Below are 16701 nucleotides of genomic sequence, written 5' to 3' on the forward strand. Positions count from 1 at the left end.
CTCCCTGCTAGCTGCTTGAAAGCAGGCTGAGAGAAGTGGGTTTTAAAACTAAAGCCATTGAATTTTTTTTTCTTCTCTCCTTTCTGGCTGAGGAATAGCAGCCTGAAGGCAGAAGGTGTTAAGTTCTTTAACAAAGGTCTTTGTTAAAAAGGCGGCAAGCTGTGAGCCAGCAGATACCAGCAAAGGGCATTTGCAAATTAATTGTTTTTTTTCCTCTTTCTAACTCTTTGGGCATAAATAGTTACAAAGTTTCTGTAACCAAGCAACCCTGAGCTACAGCATTTCAGGCAATAAGCTGCAGAGGGCACAGCCAGCACAAGAAAGCAAGAACAATGAGTTCCAAGGAACGGGCAAGACTGGTTGCAGAAGAACAAGCCAAAGAAGCTGCCCACATGAAAGACATAGAAAGGAAACAAAAAGAGATAGAAATAAGAGACAAAGAGATGGAGATAAGAGAAAGAGAAGAACAAGCCAAAGAGGCGGCCCACAGAAGAGAAATAGAGATCCAAAGGGAGTCCCACCAGCGGGCCATGGACTTAGCAAAGACTAAGCCAGATGTTCCAGCCAACCCTAACAACCCTTCTCCAAGTACTGTTCCCCATCCCAGAAAATTTCCCACCTACAAGGCAGGTGATGACGCTGAGGCCTTCCTAGAAAATTTTGAAAGGACCTGCCATGGGTTCAACATCATCTCTGAAGACCAGTAGATGATAGAGCTGAGACCACAACTCAGTGGACCCTTAGTAGAGGTGGTGGCTGAAATGCCTAAGGAATACATGAACAATTATAAACTTTTTCAAACCAAGGCCAGAATCAGAATGGGGCTAACACCTGAGCATGCCCGTCGGCGGTTCAGAGCCCTAAGGTGGAAACCAGAGGTGTCATTTACCCGACACGCCTACCACATTGGAAAGAATTGGGATGCGTGGATATCAGGAGCAAATGTTAAATCTCTGCCAGAGCTGTCCCTCCTAATGCAAATGGAGCAGTTCTTAGAGGGTGTTCCTGAGGAAATAAAAAGGTACATCCTAGATGGGAAGCCCAGAACTGTCACCAAGGCAGGGGAGATTGGAGCCAGATAGGTGGAAGTAGCAGAAAAGAAAACAAGCTACTAGCAAGGGGAACGAATATCACAGGGAGCAAACAGAAAATAAACCCTATCAAAGAGGGCAACACAAGACTCCACCTACAACTCAAGGAAAACCCCAGACTCCCTATTCTCCCACCTCACCAGTCACCAGCAACCCACTTCGGCCCAGTGACCAGTCAGCTGGGCGATGCTTTAAATGTAATGAACTGGGACATATAAAGCCCAACTGCCCCAAGAACCCCAACTGAGTGCAGTTCATTACACCACCATCACACCAAAGATCCCCAGGCCCAGATGCTTCTCAAATACCCTCGGAGCGAAGGGAAACTTTGAGAGTGGGCAGAAAGAAGGTTATCGCGTGGAGAGACATGGAGGCACAAGTGTCAGCTATCCACCAATCCTTAGTGGACCCCAAGTTCATCAACCCAGAGGCCCATGTGACAATTTACCCCATTCATGTCAAAATCTGTAGACTTGCCTACAGCTGAACTGCTTGTCCAGTACAAAGGCTGGTCAGGAATGTGGATTTTTGCAGTCTATGACAATTATCCCATTCCCATGCTACTGGGGGAAGACTTGGCCAACCAGGTAAAGTGGGCCAAGAGGGTGGGAATGGTTACACGCAGCCAAGCCAGGCAAGCTTCCAGACCCATCCCTGTTCCTGAGCCGTCCACAGAGGCCCCGTCTGCGTTACCAGAGACCCAGACAGAGGTGGTGGACCCAGATCCCCTGCCAATGACTGAAACAGCCACAGTGCCTCCAGTCTCAGAACCGGAACTGGAAAAGCACCAGAACCGTTGCCAGCACTGACGCCAGCGCTTGCAAACCCATCTCCAACCCCATCGCCAGAGGGCGCCAGCATGTCTGAACTGGCAGAAGCAGCAGACAACCATACCCAAGAGGCTCAGCCAGAGCCTGAAAAACCACCTGGTGCACCAGCAGAGAGCGGTGCACCAGCAACGAAAACAACCCCATCACCTACATTGCTTCCAGAGGGACCAAGCCCAAGTCCACAGTCTAAGGAGGAACTGGTGTCTCCAGCCTCAAGGGAACAGTTCCAGACTGAGCAGGAAGCAGATGACAGCCTTCAAAAAGCTTGGGCGGCGACATGAAGCACCCCATCGCTTTCAGCTCTTTTAGCTGATCCCGATTTGTTGTAGAAGAAGGACTTTTATACAAGACGACTCTTTCTGGTGGATACCAGGAAGACTGGCAGCTGCAAAAACAGTTGGTGGTTCCAACTAAGTACCAGGGGAAGCTCTTAAGCTTAGCCCATGATCATCCCAGTGGCCATTCTGGCGTGAACAGAACCAAAGACAGGTTGGGGAAGTCCTTCCACTTGGAGGGGATGGGCAAGGACATTGCCAACTATGTCCGGTCTTGTGAGGTGTGCCAAAGAGTGGGAAAGCCCCAAGACCAGGTCAAGGCCTCTCTCCAGCCACTCCCCATAAGTGAGGTCTCATTTCAGCAAGTAGCTGTGGATATTCTGGGTCCTTTCCCAAAAAAGACCTCCAGAGGAAAGCAGTACATACTGATTTTCGTGGACTTTGCTACCCGATGGCCGGAAGCAGTAGCTCTAAGCAACATCAGGGCTAAAACTGTGTGCCAGACCTTAACAGACATTTTTGCCAGGGCAGTTTGGTCCTCTGACATCCTTACAGATTCAGGAACTAATTTCCTGGCAGGGACCATGAAAGATCTGTGGGAAGCTCATGAGGTGAATCACTTGGTTGCCAATGGCCTGGTGGAGACGTTTAATGGAACTTTGGGGGCCATGATACGTAAATTCGTCAATGAACACTCCAACGATTGGGACCGAGTGTTACAGCAGTTGCTTTTTGCCTACAGGGCTGTACCACATCCCAGTTTAGGGTTTTCACCGTTTGAACTTGTGTATGGCCACGAGGTTAAGGGGCCATTACAGTTGGTGAAGCAGCAATGGGAGGGGTTTACGTCTTCTCCAGAAACTAACATTCTAAACTTTGTAAGCAACCTACAAAGCACCCTCCGACACTCTTTAGCCCTTGCTAAAGAAAACCTAAAGGATGCTCAGAAAGAGCAAAAGGCCTGATATGATAGACATACCAGAGAGTGTTCCTTCAAGGTAGGAGACCAGTTTATGGTCTTGAAGGCGCAACAGTCCCATAAGATGGAAGCGTCATGGGAAGGGCCATTCACGGTCCAAGAGCACCTGGGAGCTGTTAACTACCTCATTGCATTTCCCAATTCCTCCCTAAACACTAAAGTGTACCATGTTAATTCTCTCAAGCCCTTCTATTCCAGAGACTTACAGGTTTGTCAGTTTAAAGCCCAGGGAGAAGATGACGCTGAGTGGCCTGAAGGTGTCTACTACGAAGGAAAAAGAGCGACGGTGGCATGGAAGAGGTGACCCTCTCCACAACCTTGGAACGTCTGCAGAGGCAACAGATCAAGAAGCTGTGTACTAGCTTCACCCCATTGTTCTCAGCTACCCCAGGACGGACTGAATGGGCATACCACTCCATTGACACAGGTAATGCTCACCCAATTAGAACCCCACCCTACCGGGTGTCTCCTCATGCCCAAGCTGCTATAAAATGGGAAATCCAAAACATGCTACAGATAGGTATAATCCGCTCATCTACCAGTGCATGGGCATCTCCAGTGGTTCTGGTACCCAAACCAGATGGGGAAATACGCTTTTGCGTGGACTACCATAAGCTAAATGCTGTAACTCGTCCCGACAACTATCCAATGCCACACACCGATGAGCTATTGGAGAAGTTGGGATGTGCCCAGTTCATCTCTACAACAGACTTAACCAAGGGTATTGGCAAGTACTGCTAGATGAACCTGCCAAAGAAAGGTCTGCCTTCATCACCCATGCAAGGGTGTATGAATTTAATGTGCTTCCTTTCGGGCTGCGAAATGCACCTGCCACCTTCCAAAGACTTGTAGATGGTCTCCTAGCAGGATTGGGAGAATATGCAGTTGCCTACCTCGATGATGTGGCCATTTTTTCTGATTCATGGCCCGAACACCTAGAACACCTGGAAAAAGTCTTTGGGCCAAAAAGTGTGAAATAGGCCAAAACAGAGTGACTTACCTGGGACACCAGGTGGGTCAAGGAACCATAAACCCCCTACAGGCCAAGGTGGATGCTATCCAAAAGTGGCCTGTCCCAAGGTCAAAGAAACAGGTCCAATCCTTCTTAGGTTTGGCCGGGTATTACAGGCGATTTGTACCACACTACAGCCAAATTGCTGCCCCACTAACAGACCAGCCGAATGCAGTTAAATGGACTGATGAGTGTCAGAAGGCCTTTACCCAGCTTAAGGCGACGCTCATGTCTGACCCTGTGCTAAGGGCCCCAGACTTTGACAAACTATTCCTAGTAACCACGGATGCATCTGAGCGTGGTGTGGGAGCAGTTTTAATGCAGGAAGGACCGGATCAAAACTTCCATCCTGTCGTGTTTCTCAGCAAGAAACTGTCTGAGAGGAAAAGCCACTGGTTGATCAGCGAAAAACAATGCTACGCCATCATGTATGCCCTGGAAAAGCTAAGCCCATACGTTTGGGGAAGGCGGTTCCAGCTACAAACCGACCATGCTGCGCTAAAATGGCTTCATACTGCCAAGGGAAACAACAAAAGACTTCTTCGATGGAGTTTAGCTCTCCAAGATTTTGATTTTGAAATTTAACACATTTCAAAAGCTTCTAACAAAGTAGCTGATGCACTCTCCCGTGAAAGTTTCCCAGATTCAGCTGGTTAGAAATTGTCCTTGAAAATGTGGAAAATCTTGTAGTTTACACAATTAGTAGTATATGTAAAGGTGCATGTGTTTTATTAATCTGTTTATTCTAAAGTTTTAGGAAGATATAACCGCCGGTGTGGAACCACACTGTCTGAGATTTGGGGGGCGTGTCATAAACAGATAGTTAAGGGTTAATGTCTCTTTTACCTGTAAAGGGTTAACAGGCTCAGTGAACCTGGCTGACACCTGACCAAACGACCAATCGGGGGACAAGATACTTTCAAATCTTGGTGGAGGGAAGTCTTTGTTTGTGCTTTTTGGGTTGTTCTTTGTTCTCTCTTGGGATTACGAGGAGCCAGTCGTGCAACCAGTTTTCTCCAAGCTTTCTGATGGTTTGGCACAATCTACCTTTTGTAAAACCATGTTCTATTTTGTCCCTATTACCATTGACCTCAATGTCCTTGACTACTTTTTCCTTCAAAATTTTTTCCAAGACCTTGCATACTACAGATGTCAAACTAACAGGCTTGCAGTTGCCCAGATCACATTTTTCCCTCCTTTCTTAAAGATAGGAACTATGTTAGCAATTGTCCAGTCATACGGTACAACTCCTGAGTTTACAGATTCATTAAAAAATCTTGCTAATGGGCTTGCAATTGCATGTGCCAGTTCCTTTAATATTCTTGGATGAAGATTATCTGGGCCCTCTGATTTCATCCAATTAAACTGTTCGAGTTTGGCTTCTACCTCGGATGTGGTAATATCTACCTCCATATCCTTGTTCCTATTTATCATCCTACCATTATCCCTAAGCGCCTCATTAAAGATGAGGCAAATTATTTGTTTAGATATTGGGCCATGCCTAGATTATTCTTGATCTCCACTCCGTCCTCAATGTTCAGTGACCCCACTTCTTTGTTTTCTTCTTATTTATATGGATATAAGAACCTTCTACTACTGGTTTTAATTTCCTTTGAAAGGTCCAACTCTACATGGCTTTTGGCCTTTCTCACTTTATCCCTACATGTTCTGACCTCAATAAGATAGCTTTCCTTGCTGATCACTCCCATCTTCCACTCCTTGTAGGCTTTTTGCTTTTTCTTAATCACCTCTCTGAGATGTTTGCTCATCCAGCTTGGTCTACAACTCCTGCCTATCAATTTTTTCCCCTTTCTTGGGATGCAGGCTTCTGATAGTTTCTGCAACTTTGACTGGAAGTAATTCCAGGCTTCCTCCACCTATAGATCCCCAAGTTCTTCAGTCCAATTCACTCCCCTAACTAATTTCCGTAATTCTTTAAAGTTGGCCCTTTTGAAATTAAAAACCCTAGTCACAGATCTATTTTTGTTTATCTTTCCATTTAGTTTAAACTGAATTAGCTCATGATCTCTCAAACCAAGGTTGTCCCCTACAACGATTTCTTTTATGGAGTCCTCACTGCTCACCAAAACCAAATCTAAAATGGCATCCCCGCTTGTTGGTTCAGCAACTACTTGGTGAAGGAATCCATCAGCTACTGCATCTAGGAAAATCTGAGCCCTATTACTACTACTAGCACTTGTCAACCAGTCTATATCTGGGAAGTTAAAAAAAGTCTCCCATGATCACACAATTCCCATTAGTATACACTTCATTAAAAAGGTCGCTATTTATATCCAAATCAGAACCTGGCGGTGTATAGCACACCTCAAGCACTATCTCAGAGGAGGCTATAGTAGCTTTCTTCCCCAATGTGATTTTTGCCTAGACAGACTCTGTCTTATCCATTCCATCCCTTCTTATTTCTTTACACTCTACCTCATCACTGATCACGGGAAAACCGTGCTGTAATTAGGTCCCATGACTTTGCCATGGCTGTGAGGAAGGTGGGGTCTTTGCACTCATGTTTTTTTTTGAAAAACTGAGAATCCCATGACAGGAGCTAGGAAGTCAAACCACACAAACGTCTGCCAGATCGTAATGATTTCTTTCTCCCCTTATGGTCTCAGTTTTAAAAAATGGTACATAGGTTTCTCCATTGTCTTGGACAAATTTCTTGGGTGTGGGTGGGAGAAGAGTAGAATTAAAATGTGGCAAATCCTGCAAATGAATCAGACCAGGTCAAGGGTCTAGCCCCTAGTTTCTAGTTCTAATCACATTTTTCATTTTTTTAAAAAACTTGAGATGCAACTTTTCCCAATGCTTTATTTAAGCTACAGAACAACATTTCCATATTGTTCTAGAAATGCAGATGTTTGTACTGGTAAAATATCATTGGTTATTGTTCAGGAATGATTACACAAACACTACAAAAGGCTTGCCACAGTCTAGGGGCTGAAATTGCCTAGAGCAGTTCTAATATTACTTAACAACTGGGGAAGCCTGTCTTTCTTGATCTTCTGGATGTTTAACGTGAGACATAAATGAAGCTACTATGAAAATGACAGCAGTAAATTAAAAACTAAAGAATTACCTTGCCAAAAAGCAAAATTCACAGATTCAGCATGACATGCAGATATTGGTGGGTGATGACTGACCTAATTGGAAGAAGGGGAAAAAAATGCATTAACATTTACAAGTTCATTTGAATCTGCTTAAATGCCTCGTTTTCCTTTCATAATTTTGTCCTCTAGGGGAGTTGGTAAAATTAACCAATAAGCACTGATGATTACAAAGGGTTGCGGGAAGAGGGATCTCAAGCAAATATTAAAAAGAAAAGACCTGTGATATTTGTGGGTTGGGTGAACTGTTAACTGCATGTGTTGTACAGGGTCACTAATGTGGTAATTACATATGGCCTGAGGACCCAAGAATATATTACCAGTAGCCACAAACAGATGTCCAGAAACAAAGGATCAAGTTCACCTCTGTGTAAGCAGAGTAAAGGGAAAGTTGGCCTCATTTTCAAAAGGTGCAGATACCCAAAAATCCCATTAAACTTCCACGGAAACTGGTGCTGCTCAGGACCTCCGGAAAAATTAGACCACATAACCCCATCTCCTAACAATAATTGCTACAATAAACAGCCTTCTGCATTTGTTCTTCCTAGCATAAAACCTCAACCACAGCATTTCCTCAGTATTGGCTTGTGCAGTTGCATAGACCTGAATTAGGGCAACCGCCAAATAACACAGCCAGTGTTGGGGGGGGGGGGGAAGGAGGGAGAAGGGGGAAAGTAACGTAGCAGAGCATGAAAGAGAGGAGTGTGGTAAAGCAACCGCACAGAGTAGAAGCAGCAGCCATCACCCTCACATTCATTTCTCAGTAGATGTGAGTAGGAACTGTGCTAAATGACAGACATTCAATGCCAGACAAGTAACAGGAATAAGACAAAGAAATGTATTTTCTATCAAGAGTAAATGCATGCTACTTGGAGTCGCATTTCTGCTTTAGCTGGACATGTAAATAATGCAATTTATTTTCTCCTCTGTTATAATTTCTCTTATTCCTTATTAAATCCTTCTCTGTTTTTTCTATAAAGGCATTCAGGTCCTTATTGAATACCCTATTGTGGTGAGTCTCATATACAGCTAACCTTTAGCACTGTCCTAACCCACACTGGGGTGATAGTCTCCTTCTCAGATGGCACTGCATTCCCCCAAGTTTTTAGCCCCTCTATGGGCTAAATATTTACACTAGTTACAGAGCAGAATTATCCTCATTTATGATCTGTATTATAGTAACCCCTAGAGGCCACAACCAGGTGCTGGCAGACACATGGTAAGCAACAATCCCTGCCCCAAAGAACTTTCAATCTAAATAGATCAGACAAGAAGTTGGCTGCCCTGCTTGCTGCATGTTTTGTTCTTCCTGTATTTCTCTGTACCTGCCAACTGCTCCCTGACCCTCTTGCGAGTAAATTCAGTGTATTACCTTTCATTTATATTTAATATACTGCACATAGTGGGGTGTTTCTGTCAGATAAAGCCTCCACGATGGTTCTTAGATTCCTACCAAGTTCGAACAAGCAGTTAGTATTTTTATTACTTGCTTTATTAGGGTTGCCAATTTTGGTTGGATGTATTCCTGGAGGTTTCATCATATGACAATCTTTAATTCCTGGAGGATCCAGGACAATGGCAACCCTATGCTTTATACATGGTAGCAGAGCAAATCCTTCCACATTAACTCAAATTACTGTGACATTGCAACAGCAGGCCTGATTCACTGCTTCATTACTCTAGGCTGGTTTTATGCCAGTGCAATTTCCACAAATCAGTGGGTTTCATCACCATAAAACTGGAGAACCAGGAATACTAATGGAATTTTAAATCTGATACTTGCCCTACCCATTCCCATATTTCCATCTCAGTAATGTCTGTGACTCATTTTCCTGGGGCTAGGTTAAGATTACATAGCACTTTGTTTTATCCTCTGTTTAAGATCTAGTGTTCAGGTTCTGCCTTTACAGTTTAAGAAAAAACGTGTTTTGTAATGGATTGTAATTTAGGGTTGCCCATGACCAAAGTCCTACAATATGCACAACTTTTCCCCAAGACTTTTTAATCACATCTTGATGAGCTGAAAGAGTTTTTAACCTGTTACTTCAGTGAATACCATAGTAACCAAATCCCTTCTCCTCTTTTAATTTAGTGCTTTAATAACCTCACCTGCTTTTGACAATGCCCAGTTTTCAACCTGGTATTATACTTCCCATACTTTAGTCATTTTCCTGTCTGGAGATTATTTGCAGAAATACTCTCATTGCCCAGCTGTATATGGCCTAGTCCAGGCCAGTTTTCAATATAGGCAGCTGGATTTTTCCTAGGGACGTTCTTCTATTACTTCAAGTAGATAAGCTTTTATTCTTTGCTTCCTGGCCATAAACTGGTGTGTAATGTTAGCGCTTCTATAATGGCTGCTACCATGTCCCACCCCAGAGGTAGCTACATTTTAGCAGATAGTGAAGTGCTCTCTAGAGTTTATAATTCTGCAATGTCTTCTGAAGATGCTATATATTACTTATGCCCACATTCCGAGGGGAGCCTCAGAGGACTGCTGCCATGCACGCAGAATTAAACAGTCTGTCAAGTGAATAGTGAGACAGTCAAAGGCACAATATACAGTACCTGTTCTGAAAAAAATTGGAAGCCCTTATCTTCCCGGACACATTCATAGGTTTCTCCAAGCACCGGATTAAATGGCTTACTCCCAGCCCTGTAGTAACTGGACGCATATGCAGATACTGCAAAAGCAGCCACGTACACCTGAGAATAAACAAGATTTTGCTTAATTGGTCACTAACAGTTTTCATTATAAATCTTTATCTTTTGATTTTATGCACAAAAGAGGCCTCATACAGATGCCAGATACACATTTGCAAACTGCAGAAAAATGTAGTGTATACCTATTGCAAGCCAACCTTTAACATAAGCATTGAGGTGTGACTCGGAGTCATTTCAAGGCCTTTACTAAAAATAGAAAGGATTCAAATCGATAAAAGATTTAAAATGTACTTCAATTTTTCCTTTCACAACTATGCAGGAAAAAATGAAATCAGAGGCACGCACCAAAAATGGGGAGGGGGGGGGAGAGAGAGAATGAGAATAATGGATCAAAGAATACTAGTGCTGTTAGTTTGCAGTGTTGTACCTCTGTTGGTCCCAGGATATGAGATACACAAAGGCTGTGTCTATACTAGCACTTTTGTCAGCAAAACTTCTGTTGGTTAGTGGTGTGAAAAAATACCACAACTGACAAAAGCACCGGTAGCTATGTCAGCATCTCCCACTGACACAGCTACCACCACTCATTGGAAGTGGTTTAATTGTGCCAGTAGGAGAAATTTCTCCCACTGGCATAGAGCAGCTACACAGGAACCCTTACAGCGATGCAATGGCAACAGTACGGCTGTGCCGCTGTAAGTGTAAGAACATAAGAATGGCCATACAGGGTCAGACCAAAAGTCCATCTTACAAAGTATCCTGTCTTCCGACAGTGGCCAATGCCAGGTGCCCCAGAGGGAATGAACAGAACAGAACAGTAATCAAGTGATCCATCCCCTGTTGCCCATTCCCAGCTTCTGGCAAACAAACAAACAGACACCATCTCTACCCATCCTGGCTAATAGCCATTGATGGATCCCTGAATTTATCTAGTTCTTTTCTGAACCCAGTTATAGTCTTGGCCTTCAGAACATCCTCTGATTATGTCTACCCAGACAAAGTATTAGTCCATGGGTGATAGAGTGTTTTTGCCTTTTATCATTTTGCTGTACGAGTTCTTTTGAAAGCATAGTGATTATCTTTTTATAGTTTTTGGAGCATTTGATGCACTGGAAGTGGTACACCATATATCTGACCTCTCAATCCTCATCTTCAAAGGAAACCTACATGACATCTTCAGAAGACAAGCCTGGGAAATTAAATTAATAACTATGCTGGACATTAAAAATCATGGGCTTAACAACGACACTGCTTTTATGCCTCATTTTATGGCCAGGACTTCATTTTAATTGGTCTTCTACAACATGTGGCCCCTTAATGCTTAACAATCTGTCTGTCTCACCTTATCTTCTCCAGAGCTGAGAAAGCTCTGTGAAACTCAAAAGCTTGTCCCCTCCACCAACAGAAAAAGATTGGAAAGCAACTCAGACTATGATGCCAATTTAAAACGTACATAAAAATGGTACTTCTAAAAAAATCTCTTTAAACAAAATACCATTCCAAAGAACAGAAGCCAATAAATGAGAATCTGCTTAAAAATCAATTTCAAATTTTATCTTAGAAAGTGTCTCAAAACATTAACTCTAAATTGTGGTCCCTAGACATAAAACCATATCCTTTGTACCTGACCCCTAAACCATGGGGAAAGGGCTCATCTCTCTGTAAGGTAACAGTTTACTGGTCTGTTTAGGTTTCTGTGTGGGGTCACTAAGACTATGTCTACACTAGAAAGCTGACAGAGCGGCTACACGAGCTTTGCCGCTATGCCAATGGGGGAGAGCGCTCTCCAGTTGACATAATTAAACACCCCCAATGAGCAGCAGTAGCTATGTCGGCAGGAGAAGTGCATGCAGTGCACATCATCACTTATGCCACTCAGGGGGTGGAATATTCACACTGCATAGCAACATAAATTTTGCCGACATAAGTGGTAGTGTAGACGTAGCCGGTATGCACTGTCATTTGTCTATTGTGTGCTAACCTTTATCTTGCCAGTTTCCTTTACAATAGCTGGAGATACTAATCCCCCCAGAGAGAGTTACTAGCATCTCTGCAGAATTGAACTGTCTGGGGAATGAAAACTTGGGAGGTTAGTCTGTAGACCGTGACTGATCTCTCCTTTTCTTCACTGCCTTCCTCCAATGAAACTTCCTCCCCTTTTCCTTTCCTTGGGAAAGCCCTAGAACGTGCTGTAGATGTGCTCCCTCTCAAATCTCAGCACCTCAATCCGTAAACAAAACACTCAGAAGTGGACTACAAGGTAGTGGGATTTCAGGACAGTCATTAACATTAACTCTGCTTTGGCGTTTCTCACGCTGGAGAATTCCCTCTCTTTCTTCCCAAATGTAATTTCTCTGAAACCCGAGGACAAAAAAAAAAAAAAAAGGTCTTGCCTTTACTTCCTCCTAAAAAGGCAATTACTTATTTCCCTTTTAAACACATTCTCAAGCAAAGAGAAGAGAGAAAAGAATGTCTATTGATAATGGACCTTAAGGCATTATTTACTTTGACCTAGACTCAAGTATACCTCTAGCAGAGACAGCAGAAATGAGGAAAGATCTTTAAAATGGGATTAAGTTTTCGTTATACAGAATTTAAAAAAAGTTTCTGTTCAGGATTGTTTGGATACAGAAAAGAACAGTGACACTTCACCACAAAAGCCATTGAGCTGAAGTGTTTATTCACTGCAAGGGACACGGCAAAGAATTAGTTCCAAAACATTAAGAATGCTAATAAGGGATTTTAAACCAATCAGAATATATTTATAGACTTAAACATTAATATGAGATTACACTTAGAAACAAGGTACAATTGAAAGCAGTTTCTCCCTCCCTTACCTGCCAAGTTCTGAATTGAGAGTTCTGTCTTTTCAATAGTAGACAGCACATGCACACCCCAGCCAGCCCAGCAGTGCTGAGTTAGGTGGTTAGCCCAGGAAATGAAGAAATGTCAAGTCCCATCTTGGCCGATAAGTAAAAGAGAAAGTCTCTTCAAAAATTTCATTTCAAAAGGGTATTTGTGTTTTGATCAAATATGCATCTCTTTCCCAGTCTGAGATCTCAAATTCTTTATGGAGACTCAAAAAGCTTTACATAACAAGTCTGATTTAAAAAAAACCCCAAAAAACACACAATTGCTCATTCTGTTAATACTATTGTAGTTAACATTGTGTTGGAAGACCTAGCACGTGTCCTCACAGAGGTGATGCGTGGGGGGAGGGAAGGGGGAAAGAGGGGCAGAACATGCGGGATCACAGGCATCCCCCCCCTCCTGATTTGCTGTTTGACTTGTACTGAGCATGCTCACACGGACTGAATATGCTCAGCTTTCAGCTGATAGCCGTGTATCAGCAAAAAACAAAAAGAACGAGGAATACTTGTGGCACCTTAGTGGCTAACAAATTTATTTGGGCATAAGCTTTCATGGGCTAAAACTCACTTCACTGGATGCATGGAGTGGAAAATACAGTTGAAAGAAGCCAACTGCTCTCACTCTGCCTCCCTCCCCCACTAATTGGCAGGCACAGGTTGTTTGTGTCCCCCATGCACTGAAAAAGACATTGCCAAAGCAGAATAGATTTGTGCCATTTTTGTTAGTTGGGGAAGCATATTAGTTCCACAACAAAAGTAAAAACACATTTTAAACCTTTCAGAGAGAAGACAGCAACACAGACCAGAACTAAGCTTCTCCCTTAACTACATTTGCAGGAGAATCAGATACCTGAGAATGGCTACTCTGTTACAAAAGTGGAAATTATGTCAAACAGATCACAGGAGCTAGTTATGTTTTCTTTTAACAACCTGCCCCTCTCAGTTGTAAGCACAAGAAATGAAAAAAAGTAATTTCTGGTTTCTTAGGCTTAAGACAATCCATTGTGTTCTGTTTCAGTTACATCTCATGTTGCTCAGTATTGGAGAGGTTTTTTTTTGTTTTGTTTTTACCATCCTTTCAAATGAATTCGGGGTACGTGCTGCTTTATCCAGAAGTTCGTTGTATTCCAGTTCTTCACAAAGTCGCTGAAGAGTGTTAAGTGGCTCATTTAACTCAACAGGCATGGCCACTTTGGAGAGATCTTTCCCTATATTATTTTTCAGGATATTCCATAGGCTGATGTTACTGGTGTTAGGACATGGAGCCGGCAAACACGTTCTCCGCTTGGAATGGCTTCCTATTCCACTTTCAGGAATGCAATCTGGAAGGAAATCCCAGGAGCACATTAAGCAATTCATTGTTTTCTTACAGTATCATCTCTTGAAATCACTATGGATGTATTAAAGCATCAGCAATTTCCTTATCTTTCAGACAAGGCTTCACTCCTCATCTGACTCAAATATTGACTTGTGGTTTGAAGATATCTACTGTACATTGATCATTTAAAACAAGTTTTTAAACCGAGCAAGTTTTACTGAGATATACATGAAGCACCAATGCTTGAAAAGAATCCCTTGAGATGCTCTGGAAAAGCCTAAGAGTACATCTACACTGCAATAAAACACTCGCTGCTGGCCCACGTCAGCTGACTTGGGTTGTGGGGCTCAGCATGGAGGGCTATACAATTACAATGTAGACATTTGGGATCAGGCTGGAACCCAGGCTTTGAGACTCCAGGAGAAGGGAGAATCCCTGACCCCGAATGTCTACACTGCAATTTTATAGCCTCGCAGCCCAAGCCCCACAAGTCTGAGTCACTTGCCATAGCCCAGCCACCGGTGTTTTAGTGCAGTGCAGACATATCCACAGGCACTTAGAAGTTACACCTCTACAGAGCACATATTAGAACTATCTTGTTTCACAAGAGACGGATTCGTGTACATTTAAGTAACATAAAAACGCCTTCCTGAGATATCTTCAATTAAGCTGACATTCTTTTCAGAAGACAAAAGTGTGCTTTACAGAACCAAAGTGTGAAACTACCTCCCCCCATCATCTCTTTATGCTGATTTGATGGACTCCTCATATCAAGAAAAATCTGTTGCTGTAGACAAACACCAGATATTTGTTGGCAGGCTTTTCCATGATGCTCATCCAAGTCCTCAAATACCTCAAACACTACTGAATTTAGCTTCACAACACACCTATGTGCTGGAGAAGGCCACAGGAGGGCTATGAGCTTACTTGACATTCAAAAGGATAACTCGCACATCCCAAAGAATGTGTTGGTGTCAGAGCAATCTGGGCACAATAAATAGTTCCAAGTTTTATAGTAAACGACTTGAGATAGATTTAAAATAAAGCCCCACCACAGGGATAAGGGGTATGTCAGAATATGAACTGGCCCGAGTAGATTACTTGACTTAGCTATACCCTCATCCTATTTGTCTAAGCCATTAGGTAGATCCTCCTCTCACCCCTCCCGCTATCTTGCCATTTTATTTTCAATCACCCTGAACAGTGTCTGTGTGTTTCTACAGCACCCATCTGTGATCCTGGGACATTTGGGGGCTCCCTTAGTATATAATTTCCTCCTTTTCCATGTTGTCTTCCCCACATGAGTCTTCGAGGCCATGTCCCACTCAGAGGGATGGATACCACTGCCTCCGTAGCCTGTCTACATTTTGCCTGAAATAGCCAGAGAAGTGTTGCCCATGAAGATAGAGTCAGTTCATTTTTAAAAAGTTTCCTCACTTTGTACTAACACCAGTAAAACTCCACTGGTGCCTGCAATAGTGAGATGGTGGTAAAAATAATAGTGGTCATCTAGATTACATTTTCTAACTCTGCTTAGAGCATGCCAAAAATGGCACTGTAGAAAAGCAGCACCTGTCTGGGACTAAGCTATTGCTGCCAACTTTGCCAGCACTGTTCTAAGGGCATCAGTGAATTTCCAGAAAATTGTCAGTGCACACAAAGGTCATAGTGCTGCACAGAGCATTCTGCCTCTGCATTTCTCCCAGACACCGATTACCTAAGAATGAAGGACCAAGTTTGAACTCTCATCCCTGCATGGTAGCTATGACAAACACCACACGATAGCTGAATTATAATTTATTGCACATTATTTTCCTGCCTACATGCAATCTGTCATAATACTAGTTTGCATAAAAAACTGCAAGATCCAGAATCTGAGAGCCCACCTGGGGTAAGGAAACAATTAACATACTTGTATGACTTCCCTTTCAGAAAGCGGTTGACTCAGACGCTTCCCATGGGAGAGGAAGACAATTAACATCCAAAAAGAAAAGAAAAAAAAACTCAGCCCAAAGGGAAACTGTTTTCCTAGACTCCAGCAGGGAGGTGATATCCTTTGAATAGGCAACAAAAGTGCTAAAAATGTATTTTGGTTCAAAACAGCTCTTTGAAATAGGATGCTGTCACACCCTTTGAAATCCTCAGATTGCACAGCAAGGACTAATCAACTGAACTAAATAGTTTGGGCTACATCCTCAGCTGGTGTAAATTGTTGTAGCTCCATGGAAGTCAACAAAGATGTGGCCTATATAAAGCAATACAGACAACTGTAAATACATCAGGGCATACATAATCTGAGATAAACAGCAGATGTATGGTCTAACCATGCTAATGGAGGCTTAACACCAAGGCTAGCTTTTTCAGTTGGGCACTTATATCCATACTTTGGACGCCTACATACAATGTTCTATTTCCAGAAGTGCAGATTTTTCAGTGGCCACTGGTTTTCATTTAGAGTTGTGGGTGTTGAATACCTGGGATACTCAGGAAGCTTCTTTCAACGTCAAACTTTAGGAATGTACATTTGAAAAGTTTGGTGATGG

The 16701-nt window shown here is 42.9% G+C and overlaps 1 protein-coding gene and 1 long non-coding RNA gene across 10 annotated transcripts in view; one reads left to right on the forward strand and one right to left on the reverse strand.

Moving 5' to 3' along the window:
* The window catches only part of LOC115645751, a 952243-nt gene that overhangs the window by 374738 nt on the left and 560804 nt on the right, over positions 1–16701 (forward strand). The gene's annotated exons all lie outside the window — the stretch shown is intronic.
* The window catches only part of OSBPL3 (oxysterol binding protein like 3), a 132682-nt gene that overhangs the window by 20151 nt on the left and 95830 nt on the right, over positions 1–16701 (reverse strand). For all 8 annotated transcript variants that reach the window (XM_030550786.1, XM_030550790.1, XM_030550793.1 and 5 more), the window contains 3 exons: positions 13912–14162; positions 9875–10012; positions 7279–7342 (listed from right to left, as the gene is read on the reverse strand). In XM_030550786.1, coding sequence (XP_030406646.1) covers positions 7279–7342; positions 9875–10012; positions 13912–14162 — 453 coding nt within the window. The remainder of the gene's footprint in view (positions 1–7278; positions 7343–9874; positions 10013–13911; positions 14163–16701) is intronic.

The sequence above is a fragment of the Gopherus evgoodei genome, chromosome 2 (genome assembly GCF_007399415.2).
Source record: "Gopherus evgoodei ecotype Sinaloan lineage chromosome 2, rGopEvg1_v1.p, whole genome shotgun sequence".
In the NCBI taxonomy this organism is placed as follows: domain Eukaryota; kingdom Metazoa; phylum Chordata; order Testudines; family Testudinidae; genus Gopherus; species Gopherus evgoodei.